Source organism: Vigna umbellata, chromosome 7 (genome assembly GCF_029865625.1).
Source record: "Vigna umbellata cultivar VRB3 chromosome 7, Vumbellata_1.0, whole genome shotgun sequence".
In the NCBI taxonomy this organism is placed as follows: Eukaryota; Viridiplantae; Streptophyta; class Magnoliopsida; order Fabales; family Fabaceae; genus Vigna; species Vigna umbellata.
The window spans coordinates 26,086,456-26,102,918 of NC_142171.1; the positions used below are offsets into that span (position 1 = coordinate 26,086,456).

Consider the following 16,463-nt stretch of genomic DNA (forward strand, 5'->3'; position numbering starts at 1 on the left):
GAAAATCCACCAGGTTTGAGAGGAAGAAGTGGAAACCCATCACTTGGGGACCCACAAGCACACGTCCTTCACTCTGAAGTAACAGAATGGCTGAGGTGGCAGGGGGGAAATCATGGGAGGATCTTTTCGTTACATTCTCTCTGTTTTGGCTCTGTGTTCTGAATTGTATGAACATCAGAATTACTGAATATAGAAAACATTATTATTCCCTTGTTTCTCGTGTTTCTATACGAGGATACCTAACACATACAATTTTTAATCCATGTTTTTCATACCGTTTGGTAAAAAGCAACTCACTATTGCTATAAAAAATCTCAAGCCCTTTTCTTCTACTGATAGAAAATCAATTATAATACTTTCCAGTGACTGAAATATAACTTGATTTAGTAGAATTTCTTTCTCAACCTTTTTCCAAGTCAATTCTATCTACTAAACCCCAAACCAAATGGACACTAGGCATTGGAAAGTACAGAAATCAATTTTACAGCTCTAATGACCTCAGAGTTGGGTTGAGGTTTCACCCGCACACCAGCATTTACATCTACATAAATTTACAAGATGTAGGCAAAGGGAAAAAATATGTAGTTTTTTTACCAGGTGGAAGCCATCACCCTTTCTCCCCCTATGACTTATGGCAGAGGATAATAAATCTGCTTGCTCTCAGCCAGTGGTGACAATGGCAGTGTAAATGGCTCAGTTAAAAATATCGACATTTTCCAACAATCTCGTGCATTTCTACTGTAACAAAAGTTTCAGCTGATAGCCTCACACAATGGGGATTGGAATGCTCTTGCTGTTGACATTATGATGCATTTGATTTTGCACAGCCTTGACAGAAGCTACTCTAGCTGCATTGGCTGCTCTGTTAGCTGCTGTTACTGCTCTATTCACCCTTTCATCTACCTTGGCCACATCATAGGCCTTCTTAGCTGCTCTTCTTGCTTCCTGTTTGTTCACAAACAAACACATTATTAATAATGAAAGCTCGTGATGAAAACTAACTGTTTGCAGTTAATTTTGTCTTTTCTTTCCTTCTATTTAAATGGGCTAATTTGATGCATATAAAAAAAACGTTCTCTCAGCTTTGTCAATATGAAAGAATTGTATACAGTCAGAACTTTGGACAGAACGAGTGGCACCTTATTGATTATTAAATAAATAGGGGGCTTTGACCATAATATCTTATTCAACAACTCCTGAATCTAGCTGAAATCTGTAAAAATTCTGGCTAATTTTTCCTATAATGTAACACTATTTTTTTCAATTGGAATTTCAGTTAAAAAGCACCAATTCACACTCAGATAAGAAACCAACCTTGGAGACAGAAACACAACCAAAGAAACCATTACCAACAAGTTTGTAGATTCAGTAATAAAAAACTACAAGAAAGTATTATGATATACATGATATCAATCAGAATTACCAATAACTCGGGTCATAAAAAAAATTCAAAGCACATAATTAAAGCTTAACACATTTTACATTTCTTCTTCTAGATATGCTTAAATTACACTTTACCCTCTTACTTTAAATACATTCCCCAGCCTTGAAAGATGAACAGAAGCTACATCTATTTTAATGTAAAAGAACATTTTAGAGTTTTTTCTTTCATTGTGATTCTTGACATGATTGTTGATGTCAATTTCATGACCTTAAAAAATGAAATAAAATTTTGATGAAATTTCAAAACCAATAATACCGCTATATAAAGCTAATTGCTAGTGATAATCAAAGCCATATAAAAAGGTAAAATATTATTGGGAGGTGCATTTGTAATTGTTCACAATTGTTTAAGAGTTTTTTTATATTGAAAGTTATTAAGATGTTCAAGAGAAGGGAATGCAGCGTAAGCATCTCTCAAAAGATGATAATGCAATGTACTCATAGAAGATTGATACATCATTTGCCATTGTAATAAAATAGTAAAGCATCAATGACAAAATGTAATCATCCATACTGTTCATTCTAGGCCAAAGTCTTTTTTCCTTTAATGATAAGCGGGAAAGAACATTAAACAATAAATTAAGGTAAACTAAGTCACAAATGTAGAGTGTACCTGCACTGCATTTAGTACTCTGGAATGATTGACACCAACAGGAGAAACAGGATAGGTGGCACTCTGTGAGCTGGGAGTGTCAATGACTCCATTTTGCCAGTGACCAGACTGGGTTTCTCCATTTCTAAATGCATACATTCCAATTCCTTGCCTTTTGCCTTCATGCCAGGATCCTTCATAACAATGGCCATTTGCAAAACTATATACCCCATATCCATGCATCTTATCCGCAAAGTATTCACCAGCATATGTATCCCCATTTCTGATAACAAAAATAATTAGTTACAACAAAAGAAAAATACTATTACCAGTAAGCAAAGAAAAAGAAACAGAATAAAGTCCCATCAAATTCAATTTAATAACACCAATGATACTTAAAAGAGAGGAACCCATATTCAAGGTCAAGCATCCAGGATGGAGCACCAAATTTCGTTAACTGCATGCCTAAGATCCTAGTTCTGATCAGAGAACAAATACGCTTTTTGTTTTTTACGGACTGGTTTCCTTCAGTGGAATAAATAGGGAGATGGAGAGAAGAAGAAAAGACACCACACTTGTAGAAGCTTGCAAAGTTAAATTACATGACATTCAAATGGTTGGAATTATTGCTATGTGATCACAAGGCCATGTTGTGGAATTAGCTTCTTGCAAAGGAACTTGAGACTGTGTCCTTGAAAACACATGCCACGTAATTATAATGGAACACCCTATTGTTTTAAAGTTTTAGAGGTATAAAGCACCTTTGAAACTGATTCTATCCTTGGGAGCAGATACCTCTTTCTCTTGTAAACTGAAAGTAGCAATAACAAAGATAAGTCCTAAGAACATGAATACATACAAATAATGTTTACACTTTAAAGTCCAGTGTTTTCTGCATTTTAGATTTCATACTTTTTGTCAACTTCATAGACAATTATATGATCTTTCATTCAAATGAATCAAAAAGGAATATAAAGTCATAAGGAAATAATGTATTCCCTCAAAATGGTTTTCCAATCTCCCCTTGAATTGGTCTTTCTTCTACAGAAAGACATAAGAGATTATTCACTAAGATAATGAAAATGAACTCAAACAATATCATAAAAAGCTTTATGTCTGCCTCCTTTCCCTTTTACTTTTCCTAGGGAAAATGTTTACTATTTTCCTCAAACTCTTAGAAGATAACAAATACATGAATTATCACAAGTGATATCCACCAATCCAATTTCATTACTGAAACCCTTCTAATATATTTAGGTTTTACTCATCCACAAATACAGAAGCATGCTTGTTTTACCTACTTCATGATTCATATCCCCCATTAAAACTCAAAATGTTGTAGGATAAGAGGGAAGCATTTTCAGACTGATGATTTATATAAGATTAGTAGTTATACACCACTAATGAATGTGGCTTTCTATAATATAGTGATTTAGTTTTACTTTCACAAAGAAGTGGTGTTTCCTTTTTAGCTCCCTCTTCCTTCCTTCTTCTTTCCCCTTGAGTGAGGCCCCACCCGGGTGGCAGGTGGAAGTGGATACAGGTGCTTTTGGACCAAGGGTATCAGTCTCATGCCATCTATTTAAAGCAATTTAGCCAACTTCATGCTTGCTTCATCTAATCTTTGATTTCAATATTAAACTCCCACTTATTTATTTCCACACATCTAGACAATTGGCAGCCAAATGCCAATGCAGGTGAAATAAACTATCATTATTACCGTTACATGTTATTGATACTAGGTCTATTTACCTCTTGGTTTATTCCAGGAAAAAGATACAATAGAAATTAACATCCTAAAATACCTCAAAGCAATTGCTTTGCAATATCTGCATTACATATTACGCTCCATAATTGCTACCAATAGGTACACAACCGAACCAAGTAAATTTCAGATGCCTACGACGTATTTTAGACAAAACAGAAGCCATTGCTGAAGCAAATTGTATATGTTCATCCTCTATGCAAATGCTTTGCACTGTAAAAGTATATTGATGGTAATCCAACTTTCATTTTTTATAAAATAAAACCTAAGACAACCCATGAAAGCAGCAAAAGGTTAAGTCTGAAGAAATTGCCGCAAGCCTACAACAAAACAGACGACAAAGTACATTACCAAATCAAGCCCAACATCTTGCCAAAGTAACTCAAAAGCTTTAGATATACACACAACAAATCGAAAACAAAGAGGTATTCAATTAGTACACAATCAATAAAAGAAACAAACATAACACGGCCACCAAAACATGGTCCATAAGTAAGAAATTCCCATAATCCACAAAGCTAAAGAACCAAAGACAAAGCACAAAACCAAACAAACCCCAGTCAGCAACAATTAAACCAACCTCGTACCCAATTTTACTATCTCGAACTTTCAGAATACAAAAAACCAATTATAAACCGTAAAGAGCGTCACTTCCATTAAACAGTTCAATTAAACACTTCAATCAAACACAAACATAGACACACTCTTTCCCTCCCCCACCCCCACCCTCACCAACCATTTCCATACCTAAAATGATAGTGTCCAAGGCCATGCTTGACGCCCCACTTGAACTCCCCCACGTACCTGCTGCCATCCTCGCACGTGTGCACCCCACAGCCATGACTCTGCCCACTGGCCCACTCCCCGGCATAAACATCGCCGGTGTAAAACCGGTACACCCCGAACCCGTGCCGAAGACCCTGGCGGTACTGCCCCCGGTACCTACTCCCCTTCGCCCACGTCTCCACCCCAAACCCATCGTACTTCCCCTCCACCCAATCCCCCTCATACCTCCCACTCATGCTGTAGTAGTAAACCCCACTCCCACAACACTTCCCTCTTCTGAACTCCCCCTCGTAAACGTCGCCGTTCGGGTACGCAACCACGCAGAATTGAAACTCGGGCTGGGCCGGGCGGGCCCAGAACACGGGTAACTTCAGCGCGGGCCGGGCCTCGGGCTTGAGGAAGAAGCGGATGGAGGGGATTCGCGGCAGGGCGAGGCTGACCGAGAAGAAGAGCGCGGCGGAGAAGAAGAACGCGGCGAGGAAATCAAGGATGAAGGAGTTTGTAGGGTGGGAGACAAGGAAGTAGAAGAAGGGTAGGGAGAAGAAGATTAAGAGGCGTAGGCGGGAACGGAGGGAGACGACGGAGGATACCCAGGTGGTGGTGGCGGCGGAGGGAACGGTGGCGCGGCACGGTTTTGGAAATCTGTTGAGGATTGGGGATTTGCAGAGGGAGGGTCTTTTATAGGGGACTGTTGAGGTTTGGGTTTGGAGGTTGAGGTTGGGGATAGGGTGGTGGTGGTGGTTGGGGTGGTGGCGGAGCGGGTTGAAATCGGAAGAGACGCCGGTGCTTTCTTTTCCGATCTGAAGTTCGGATTTCTTATGATGCATTACATTAGGGAAATCGTAACCACTTTCTTTCCTTTTCTTTTCCTTCTTCTTCTTTCACTTTCACTGTTTCTTTTTCTTATGATGTTTCTCTTCAAAGAAAAAACAGAGAAGAAGAAAGAAGAAAGTGATTATGTGCGTATTTTTTCTTTTCTTTCTGTTCTCTAACATAATAATTTCGCCAACTATATATTAAAAAGTGGCTAACAAAATCTAAATTAAATTTATGTGATAAGAAAGCTTCAACTATGGTTGAGGGTATTGGTAAATACAATAGTATATTTTATCTTTTGTATTCCCTTACTAATTTTCTAAAATATTTTATAGAATATTAAATGAAAATATAATGTAAGATTATTCTATTTAGTAAGTTGAAGATTAATAAAAGAACCAAGGATTCAAGGTTATCCTTATTATTTATTATTTAACCTTTCTAATTTAGTGTATGCACTGATTATGGGTGATGAATTTGTTTTTTTTTTTCTGGAATGTATTGATTTGAGAGTGAGTTCGACGACATATTTGCAAGATATAGAACATTCTTTATCTAGTTGATATAAGGAGATTTGAATAAAATGTATTTATTCTAAATTGACATCTTGCCATCGATGACCCGTTATGGTTGGTTGTTTTAGTTTTAGTAGGGAACTGATTCCAAGGAGAGGGAATTGACTTCAATGAGAGAAGGTTTAACTTTCTTTTATTTTTCATCAATAATAAATTAATAATACCACAAAAATTAATCTTACATTTTTAATATATTAAAATATTTTTTTATTCTATTACTTCCATCTAATTTTTCATAAACTCCATTCTTAATTTCATTAACTTTCGTCTCAAAATTTATTAAAATAAACGACATAGAGTTTTTAAATTTACTCAAATTCATCTAATTCATTCCCTCTTAGATCCACTTTACCAAACTATCACACGTTTTTTGTTTTTGTCTATTTTCCAAACTTTGTCCTTAGGTCTATCTCATTTTAAAAAATCATAGATTTAGTCTTCAGTTAATTTTTTTTATGTGACAAACAATATGCCACCTTTTAAAGACATGTGTAGTGTGTCCTCAGGTCGGCAAGATAACTCAATGACAAACGATATGTCACATCCATAGCTTAGTAAAGTCGGCAAGACATGTGTATTGTGTCTCCAGGTCAATAAGACATCTGGATAGCTCGGTATGAAGTTCAGATAGTTTGGTAAGGTGCATGGAGAACTCAAATAGCTTGGTGGAAAGTTTAGTAATCCAATAAGGTGCATGAAAACTCATAGCTAGATGAACAATTTAGATAACTCGGATAACACATTGTCGAGCTCTCTAGACTTTCGATCAAGTTATCTGAGTTATCCATGCACCTTACCGAACTATCATAATGTCTTATCGGGCTATCCTAATACAGGTCAAAGGTGAGTGGTAGAGAGGAGCATTTACTGCACATTTATTACTGTTCTATTGAAAACGCCGTTACTCTCAAACTGACTTTGGCATCGGAGAATCTTTGGCAGGTCTCCCCCACCCGCACGCAGAGGAGTGAGACGAAAAGTAAGAAGCGAGACCAGACGACCGAGAGACTGGAAAAGGAAAACGTGAAGGTATTAGACGACTAAACCCCTACAATCGAAACAACTTTCATTTGAAAGATCTTTGAAATACATCTTTTTATTTAATGATTATTGAAACACATATTTTTAAGATAAATTTCTTTTTGATTGGAATCTTATGAATTTTATTTTTTACCTTGTCTCGGTCTAATTTAATGTGACGTTAGTATTCTTGGAAATGTTAAAAGATCTTTATTTAATTTTATGACTTAATGACTTTGGGAAGAGATGCTGTTACAAAAGCACTTTACTGTGATGTCAGTGTACTCTTAAAAAGTAGGACTTTAGATGGTTATTTTCTTTTGTTGAAGTGAAAACAAGCAAAGGAGGAGGGAGAAGGAGAGTGTATTGTGATGGAAATGAACACAGTGAAGATTTTGTTAGGAGCAGTTTTGGCGTTGTTGATTCATGTCTTCAATGTGTTTGTGTTTAGGCCAAGATCAATGAGAGCAAAGCTTCAGAAGCAGGGGATTAAAGGGCCTTCTCCTCACTTCTACTTTGGCAACATCCCAGAAATGAAGAAGATTTTGCTGCAAATTCAGTCAGCAGCACCAGCCACTGAAGTCAAAGAGAAAGATGAAGGATTTTCTCTTTCTCACAACTGGCCTTTCACTCTCTTCCCTCATGTTTATAAGTGGATCAACCAATATGGTGAGTTAATTACTTTGGCCAGTCTCATAAACATGTTGTTTTCTTTCTTTTTGTTTGGAGCAATGAATCGACAACAGTCACTCTTCTTTGCATTCAATGGTTTTTTCTTGTGAGATTCTGATTATAACAGATGAATGGTTCTAAGTGCACATGCTTGCATGCATGACATTTTGGGCTCTTTTACATTTTCTGAGTTGAGTTGGGTTTGAGTCTATTGTGAACTCTTTCTGTTCTTGGTCTGATGATGGAAATGTTCTATAACTGTAAGAGAAACCTTTTCAAAGTCCATAAAAATAAAAGCATTTCACTACTTAGACGCCAAAATCTAGAATATTTTCATCTCTTCAAAAGGCCCTTTTGGTTAAAGGGCTGAAAGAATCAAGTTTTCACAATTTTCAGGTAAAAAGTTGCAATTTTGTTTGTAAGAATGGGTTCAATGGTGTGTTCAAAAGACAAGTTTTCACTTGAAATAATCAAAGCCACATTAAAAACTTGTAAGACACCAAAGAAAAACTGAAAACCCAGAAAAAGGTCAAATTCTTGCAGGAAGAGCAGAAAAGGGTTTGCAAAATATTAAATGAAAGGGTTGGTGTCCTGGCATTGGCAGATTGATGTGATTCTATTGCCATCATTTCTATGACCAAATTTTGATTTCATATGTGCAGGTCCCATGTACTTGTTTTCTTCTGGGTCTATACATTGGCTAGTGGTGTCAGATATAGAGATGGTGAAGGAAGTGGTCATGCACACCTCTTTGAATCTAGGGAAGCCTACATATCTGTCCAAAGATATGTTGCCACTCTTGGGCAAAGGCATAATGACATCAAATGGGTCAATTTGGGTTCACCAGAGGAAGATAATTGCCCCAGAACTGTTCCTTGTTAAGGTGAAGGTAAGTGTATTCTACCCTACCCTATCCTGCTTAAGAGAAAAGGAACGCTGCATTTTCCACAAAGAAGAAATCAATGGGGAGTTCATCAAAATTTGATTACTAAAGATGAAAACTTTATGTTGCTTTGATCCTTGGTAGTGCATGTTTATGCAAAAGTGTCAAGTTCCTAACAAGTTTTCCCTGTTCATGGTCCTTAAAAGTGTCCCTACCCTTAAAAGCTACATAAAGATTGTGTAGATATATGGATCAAATGAGTAGTTAAGGCTTAACCCATTGAGTATGTTGAAGCATTTTGACTCAGAAAACTAATCTAAAAGCAATCTATAAGAGAGCTAAAAAATGTTAGCTATACTGTAATACAATACCAATCTCACGATTGCTTTTGCTGTAAATCATATTGAAGGCAATGGTTAATCTGATGGTGGACTCAACAAATACAACACTAAGGTCTTGGGAGGGTAGACTTGAAGGTGAGGGAGCAGTATCAGAGATTCAAATCGATGAAGATCTTCGAAGTTTGTCAGCTGACATAATTGCCAGAGCTTGTTTTGGGAGCAATTACATTGAAGGAAAAGAAATATTCTCAAAGTTAAGAGATCTTCAAACTCTCTTGTCCAAGCGTCATGCTGGAATTCCAGGCTTTCGGTATGCATGCCAACTAAAAAGACTATTTTATGCTCATCAGTCATAAGAATGTTCAATGTTTTTTTCTTTTGCCAAGAGTCTTTGCACATTTGTATTTCTTGTTCTTGTTCTTGGTAGCTGCTAATGTGAAAAGTGGTGCCGTAATCTGTTTTAGATACTTGCCAAACAAAAGCAACAGACAAATCTGGAGATTGGGGAAAGAGATTGACTCAAAGATAGCAAAGCTCATAAAACAACGTCTGGAGGAAAGTCATGAGCAGGATCTCTTACAAATGATTCTTGAGGGTGCAAAGAACTGCGAGGGTGGTGATGGCCTCATATCAGATTCCATCTCATGTGACAGGTTTATGATAGATAACTGCAAAAATATATTCTTTGCTGGACATGAGACTACTGCCATCACAGCATCATGGTGCTTAATGCTGTTAGCTGAGCATCAAGATTGGCAAGACCGTGTCCGAGCTGAGGTGCTTGAAGTTTGTGGAAAAAATGCTCCTGATGCAAACATGCTTAGAAGCTTGAAAACGGTATGTTATACACAGTATGTGATAAAGATAAATGTTTCCATGAAACACAGGGAACTGATACATTCATCTTCCCTTGGTTTAATTTTCTTGATCCTTGAAATTTTACATCAGAGATTTAGATTGGACACAATGCATGATTACCATATCATGTCTCTGTAGCTGGAGAACTTTCATTGTACCTTTTTCCCACTTCAAATGGATCCCGATCTCCTTGTGCATAAAATAATTTGTAGAAGTTCTATCATATCTTTTTACATTCTTATTTTGCATGAACTAATCTTAGCTTATGAAGGAACTCATTTCATTTTCTATAAAAATTTATTGTTCAAGCAGACCCATAGGCCCGTTGTCTAAAGGATTTTATGTAAAAGTTTCTTGTTCAAGGTTTTGTTGGAATAAAAGGGGCGGTAGTCTAATATGTAGGATACTCTACCGATACTTATCAATGAAGTATCTAATTTATAAAGTACTATTACTTTCATGATGATAATAATTTATAATATTTTGTTTTGACATTATTTAATACATGGTATTTTAATTTGGATTTCTACCATAGCAATCACATATTTATTACGTTTTTTTAAAAAGATTGTTTATTTTTTAATATGCATATATCACATATTGTATCCTATTATTTTCAAATTAAACGTTTTGCCATTTTAGATACGTGATACACTTATCGTTTCCATGCATCATAGGCAGTATTATTACATGCAGAAAAGCCAAGAGCATATTTTTGATTTCAGCTGTTTCTTAAAAACATTTAATATAGGGTTCTTTTTGGAAAGTTAAGTTGTTTTCGTGAATAAATTTTGTAACGTACTATTATTTTCTACCAACTTCCTTTCCTTTCAGCTTGCTTGATACACACTTTTTTTCCTAGGTAAGAGCTGATTCTGTGTTGTGTCTAAATGAAGCTATCTGTCTTAAACCACTTTTCTAGAAACTTGTCTAAACAAAAGTTGGTTTTGATAAAATATCAATTGCTGAAATAGTCTGATTTATGTTTATCATGAGCATTGTTTCTCATCAGCTTGAGGCCTTGCATGATAATGTTACACATGCAGTTAACCATGGTGATTCAAGAGACTTTGAGGCTGTATCCACCAGCAGTATTTGTTGTTAGAACAGCTCTTCAAGATGTAAATCTAAAAGGGTTACAAATTCCAAAAGGAATGAACATTCAGATTCCACTCTCAGTGCTGCAGCATGACCCTCTTCTCTGGGGTCCTGATGCTCACAAGTTCAACCCTGAAAGATTTGCAAATGGGGTGCTTGGAGCATGCAAGGTTCCACAAGCTTATATGCCATTTGGAATAGGGGCACGTGTGTGTGTTGGACAGCACTTAGCCATGATAGAACTGAAGGTGATTTTGTCTCAGATTCTGATGAAGTTTCACTTCTCTCTCTCACCAAGTTACTGCCATTCACCAGCCTTTCGTTTGGTCATAGTACCTGGTGGCCAGGGAGTTGTTCTTCGGATGACAAGAATTTGAGCAACTTTGTAACATTTCCCTTTGTTCTTTGAGGTCCTCTTTTGCTTTTTGTGCTAAGAAAAAGGGATGAATTGTTGTAGTAGCTGAGAATAAAATAATAAATCCCTGTTCTTAATTGTGGAAGCTACTTAAAATATAATAGGAATTTTTCAGAATTTTTGAGAATCTCATGATTAACAAATATATCTAAAAGAGAATAAAATAAATCTTTAAAAAAAATAAGAAAAGAGAAAAAATGAAATCAAGAGAAATGAGAAAAGAATGGCTTCGGATGAAGGTGTTTTGAAATGAATGAAGTGTTTTATTTACAACGTTGTAAATGAGACTTATAATCCAAAAGATTTAAAATATTTATCAAAATTTCTCTTAGGAAATTGATTTTTTAATAAAATAGCAACGTTGCAAATTAAAAAAAAAGCTCGGAAAAATCTTCAATGGGACAACTTTTCCAATATTATATTAAAAAATAACATGAAAACTGAGTCTCTTGATCTTTCATCTGCTTTAAATACTGGATAATCTGTTCTTGTATTTCCAAGAATGGTTATTTCTTTAGCAACATTTTTCTCATTTTCATAAAGACTTTTAACATATTTTTCTCATACAAAAGTATAGACTTTTCTTTTGACAAGTAATGAAGTTTTTATTAACTTTTTAAAACAAAAAAGAATTGCATGTTAACTGATACGTCACATTATAGAAAGATGTGGTGAAATTGTAGTTTCGGTTTTTCATTAATTTTTAATTTGAGATTTTGATGTTTTTATTCTTTTTTTTTTTTGTAATTTTTAATGTTCTTATTTTAGAAAGTCTGTAATTATGATTTGATCTTCAATTTTGCTAAGGTTCTTTTGTGTTTTAGCATTTTAAGCACTTAAATATATATTTTTGTTTATCAGATCTAGGATTCAATCCAGATAAACGAAATACTATATGAACAAAATTAAGAAATAAACTAAAATTTTATTTATCTAAAATATTGGGATTAAAATTACAGAAAAGAAAAATTAAAAACAGAAAATGTATTTTAAGTCTTTCAGTACAACTACGTCATTATCAAATGAATATATTTAATAAGAAAATAGTGCTTCTTGTCCTTTACAGGAATCGATATCTACTAACGATGCTACGATACAATACAAGCCACAAACAAAGTCCCACATCAGATAAAATAAGAGATAAACATGAGTTTATGTACACATAACATACCTCTATTGATAAGAGATTTTTTGGAATGGTACCAAAAATAAATCCGTGAGACTTTGATTCAAAGCGGACAATATCTTATCACTGTGGAGATATGTACATATTTTGATGATAATGGTCCAATGAACATGTCTTTATTCTATGATGCACATTACATTACCATATTATTGAAGTTAATATTTGTAAGCAATCTTTAACAGTTCTAAAGCAAGCTCTTTGGGTTTGGAAAACATGACCATATGGTCTGAATTCTTTATCTTTTTGACATCAGCAAATGGACCAGTGTTCTGAATTATCCACCTTTGAAAGTCCTTTGGTATCAAATTATCTTTTTCAGCAATTATGAACACTTTAGAAACCCTTCCATTCCTGTTCTTGCTTACTGCACTTTGTTTTTCCAATAATTTTACATCACTCATAAAGGGAGGTAAAGGTCTCACCACAGATACTGCAAGTGTTAGATCCTGCATAATATGTAAACAGACTTTTCACTTCTAATGGAACCATGCATTGTATACACAAAAGATAAAGTTTACACAATCAAATCATGCAGTCTAATTCAATCTCACAAAATCGTGTAAGTTCTACCTATAACTTTGATACCATGTTAAGCAGTGAATTTTAAACTTAACTAAACTCCACAAAACCAGTTTGTAAAAATAAAGTACAGCTGCAAATGCTGAAACTCTGAAACTGATAGAAGGTAAACAGAGGAACAAGAAGAAAAAACACACCATAGAAAAAACCCAATACAAAGGCTAGAGTCTTATATATACAAAAATTTTGTTATAACTTACTAAACATGACACACATCTATATTGACCAGAAAAATACGTATAGAATTGAGTAACTATTGTATTTTGGAAGACTTGCGCAATACACTGCAGATAAATTCTTAAAGACCATGTGTCAACACGTCTTAGAAAATTTTATTTATGATTTTGTGAGCATTTATGCAACTATAACCACTATACGATACAAACAAACTATACATGTTTTAGTAGACAATATAAGACTAGTCATCTAGTCTTAACGTACTTATAGTCTCCTATATGTAACTACTGAATAGTCTAAAAACCTCTTAAACAAGATTATACTTAGTCAATTTTTCAAATATATCATTCGTTAACTTTTCAATTGCTTGAATGATTCTCTGTCAAAGAAATATGAAATTGAATATGTTTACCTCGGTTGTTGATAGTGGGTACAATCTTGATCTAAAAAATTCAACTCCAGTTGATGAGAGGATTGGAGCTTTGTTTCCATCCAATATGAAGTATTGTTCCACCAAATTATTTCCCAATCTTCTATTTGCCTACATGATTAACACATAGATTCCCCAAATTGTATGATTTCATAATTATAATTTCTTTTGTAGATAGAAATGAAACACACACACACACATATATATAAAGAAATTCACAATAGTCTATACAATAAATAAAAAATTAACAAAGTGTTTCAGTGCATTTATATGTAAAAGGGTGCAATAAATCTTAATTAGTTTAATTCATATATATATATATAAAAAGAAAAAGACACATACTTAAAGATTATGCAGCATGAGTTTGGATATAAACTTGAGATAATGGTTGAAAATGTGTGACTAGTGAGAGCAATACCTCTTGAAGAAAAGCAAGGAAGGTGAGGTTGTGAGTGACAACAGCTGCAGTGATGAAAACTGCAACAGAGATTTTCTGAGGGTATTTTTCCATGGCAATGGATACTGATAGCCCTCCAAGACTATGACCTACAAGAATGACCTTTTCCTGTGGAGGAAGAGAGGCCAAGAATGTGATCAAAGGCTTATGGTATTCTGAAACTGAATCAACTTCTTCACTCTGCTTTGGATTCACACCACATGCTGCCATATCTAGAGTTGTCACATTCTGACCTTCTGATTTCAGTTGATCAGCCACCTTATACCAACACCATGCACCATGAAAAGCTCCATGCACCAGCACAAAGTGCTTACCATCAACACAGGCAAAGAAAAAAGGAAGAAATATCACAAAGATCACCAAAAGGTACTTCTCCCTTTTGAGCATCTTCAAAAGCTTTCCCTTGTCTTTCCCTTTTTTCTTTTGGTTTTGCTGTAGAAACTGAGTCTCATGATCTTTTCATCTATATTTATGCATCTATAGGTCCATCTGTTCTTGTTTATCATGAATGATTATTCCTTTAATAATATGTTTCTCAATTTCATAAAGTCTTGAACATATTTTTCTCACACAAATATGTTTAGATTTTCATTTTGAGTGGTAATAATATTTTAGTTGACTTTTTCTTTTAAAAATCATTCTCTAGTCCATCCCATATTTCTTATTCTGGTTATGTTAATTTGACAAGTCACATTATATAAAGATATGACTAATTTATATATATATATATATATATATATAATTTTTTTGATTTTGATGTTTCATTTTTTTATTGTGATGTTTTATCTTATGTTTGAAAATCTGTTGGAAAAAAAAAATCATAAATTAAAATTGAAAGGGAGTGAAAATTACACTATTACAAAATATTTGTGGTGACAAACTTTCAGAAATCATTTAATAGATCCAAAATTTTTCACAGAGGAGATATAAAATGATTTTTCTTTAGAATAGTAAGATAAAAAATACAAACCAAAAAAGAAAATAAAATTCAGGCGCATTTTGAAATAGAAAATGTATGTGTAAAGTATGACTACCTCATTATGAAAGGGACATTCTATAAGAAATAGTGCATCTTGTCCTTTACATGAATCTGTTATGTGCTAATGATTTTTTTAGTGTAATATTTTAATACACTCATCTTTACATTCGTATCTTTAATTCATTTATTTTCAGACAATGATGTGATATGCAAACTACCATAAGGAAAAAAGCAAAATTATATATAATGTTATATATTCATCGCATTACTTCATTGCTAAAGTGTTAGATCTTCAAGACAACACTAATGTTTTATGTCTATTTGTTTTTTGCCAAAGTTATTCATGACTTAATTAACACGTAACTCCTCTATACTAGAATATTACAATTGTTTACATTTATAATTTAAATATAAATATTTTAATTAAGTCAATTAACATTTTTAAATACCTTTTGCTTTTCAAACTTGAACCCCATCTTTAATAAATATAATTAAGAATAATTTCAAAATATTCTTTATTTTATAAGAAATAAAAAATTAAATGAATGAAATCACATTATTTATATTTTTCTGGAGCATCACGATTGAATGCTCGCAAATTTCTAATTATATTTATTTTCATTTTTGACTGCTCGTAGCTTTGTCGTAACAATAAAAAATAAAATATTTTGATATAATGATTATTACTATAAAAAATACAGCTGTACTAAAATATCTAAAAAATAGTTATTAAAACTAATTTACCTTTTATCCGTCATTATAATTACAGTAAAAACATTTTTAACTTTTATTGTTCATTATGGATAATTTTGGGAGATAATAAAAATTAAAAAGTTAGGCAATAAATATAAGAACAGGATGAATTTTTTGCTTTCGATCCCAGCAAATCTATATTACCAACTAGGGCTGGGCAAAAATAACTGATCTGTACTGTACTATAGTTAACTGTACTATATTATACTTAAAAAAACTGATCCACTTTTACTAAAAGTTCAGTATACTATTTTATGGTTTAGTTTTTAAAAACTGAACTTATAACAGTTTCGGTTCAGTTAACTGTGAGAAAACGTTATTTAATAATAAAATATTAATAAAAGAAACCGTTCAAATAAAAAATTAATAATGAATTTTTTAAGACAATTTTTTTTATCACAAATTTTTATATTTTTTCATCAATAAAAATATATTACTTTTTAAATAATATTATTTTAAGTAATAAAAGTAAAATATATTTTTTTAAATTTAATTTTATTAAATGATTAAGTAATATAAATCATAAAAAAAAGACTATATAAAAAAATAATACTTTAAATATATTATATTCTTTAACATATTATTAAATATGTAAAAATATGTTAAAAAAACTTTTAATGATATTAAAATGTGTGTAA

At 33.5% G+C, this 16,463-nt stretch overlaps 3 protein-coding genes across 5 annotated transcripts; 1 reads left to right on the forward strand and 2 right to left on the reverse strand.

The window, feature by feature from the left end:
* Positions 1-459: 459 nt before the first annotated feature.
* On the reverse strand, positions 460-5,583 carry LOC124821809 (uncharacterized). 3 transcript variants are annotated; one of them, XM_088094630.1, is made up of 4 exons: positions 4,548-5,582; positions 2,797-2,846; positions 2,057-2,318; positions 807-945 (listed from the first exon to the last, which is right to left on the reverse strand). In XM_088094630.1, the coding sequence occupies exons 1-3, from the start codon at positions 5,411-5,413 to the stop codon at positions 2,068-2,070; spliced, it is 1,167 nt and encodes a 388-aa protein (XP_087950756.1). In that variant the 5' UTR covers positions 5,414-5,582; the 3' UTR covers positions 807-945; positions 2,057-2,067. The 3 variants fall into 3 exon arrangements, with proteins under 3 accessions (XP_087950755.1, XP_087950756.1, XP_087950757.1); XM_088094629.1 differs by lacking the exon at positions 2,797-2,846 and having other exon boundaries at positions 460-945; positions 4,548-5,579; XM_088094631.1 differs by lacking the exon at positions 807-945 and having other exon boundaries at positions 2,056-2,318; positions 4,548-5,583.
* A 1,678-nt stretch (positions 5,584-7,261) lies between these two features.
* Positions 7,262-11,365, forward strand: LOC124821810 (cytochrome P450 714C2-like). The gene is made up of 5 exons (XM_047293755.2): positions 7,262-7,666; positions 8,332-8,558; positions 8,962-9,203; positions 9,358-9,730; positions 10,798-11,365. Exons 1-5 carry the CDS (start codon positions 7,369-7,371, stop codon positions 11,224-11,226), a joined length of 1,569 nt encoding a protein of 522 aa, XP_047149711.2. The 5' UTR covers positions 7,262-7,368; the 3' UTR covers positions 11,227-11,365.
* Positions 11,366-12,388: 1,023 nt separating this feature from the next.
* On the reverse strand, positions 12,389-14,591 carry LOC148195585 (methyl jasmonate esterase 1-like). The gene is made up of 3 exons (XM_088094808.1): positions 14,055-14,591; positions 13,619-13,747; positions 12,389-12,896 (listed from the first exon to the last, which is right to left on the reverse strand). Exons 1-3 carry the CDS (start codon positions 14,478-14,480, stop codon positions 12,606-12,608), a joined length of 846 nt encoding a protein of 281 aa, XP_087950934.1. The 5' UTR covers positions 14,481-14,591; the 3' UTR covers positions 12,389-12,605.
* Between the last annotated feature and the right edge of the window lie 1,872 nt (positions 14,592-16,463).

Bases quoted from the DNA above. Each gene is read 5' to 3' on its own strand.
- LOC124821810 (XM_047293755.2), top strand. From the start codon at position 7,369: ATGGAAATGAACACAGTGAAGATTTTGTTAGGAGCAGTTTTGGCGTTG. The intron at 8,559-8,961 runs GTAAGTGTATTC...ATCATATTGAAG, and splicing joins TGTTCCTTGTTAAGGTGAAG to GCAATGGTTAATCTGATGGT. The intron at 9,204-9,357 runs GTATGCATGCCA...AATCTGTTTTAG, and splicing joins GCTGGAATTCCAGGCTTTCG to ATACTTGCCAAACAAAAGCA.
- LOC148195585 (XM_088094808.1), bottom strand. From the start codon at position 14,480: ATGCTCAAAAGGGAGAAGTACCTTTTGGTGATCTTTGTGATATTTCTT. The intron at 13,748-14,054 runs GTATTGCTCTCA...TTAATCATGTAG, and splicing joins TCCTTGCTTTTCTTCAAGAG to GCAAATAGAAGATTGGGAAA. The intron at 12,897-13,618 runs GTAAACATATTC...CATATTATGCAG, and splicing joins ACCCACTATCAACAACCGAG to GATCTAACACTTGCAGTATC.
- LOC124821809 (XM_088094629.1), bottom strand. From the start codon at position 5,413: ATGCATCATAAGAAATCCGAACTTCAGATCGGAAAAGAAAGCACCGGC. The intron at 2,319-4,547 runs GTATGGAAATGG...TTTTGTTATCAG, and splicing joins CTTGGACACTATCATTTTAG to AAATGGGGATACATATGCTG. The intron at 946-2,056 runs GTACACTCTACA...GTGAACAAACAG, and splicing joins GAGTACTAAATGCAGTGCAG to GAAGCAAGAAGAGCAGCTAA.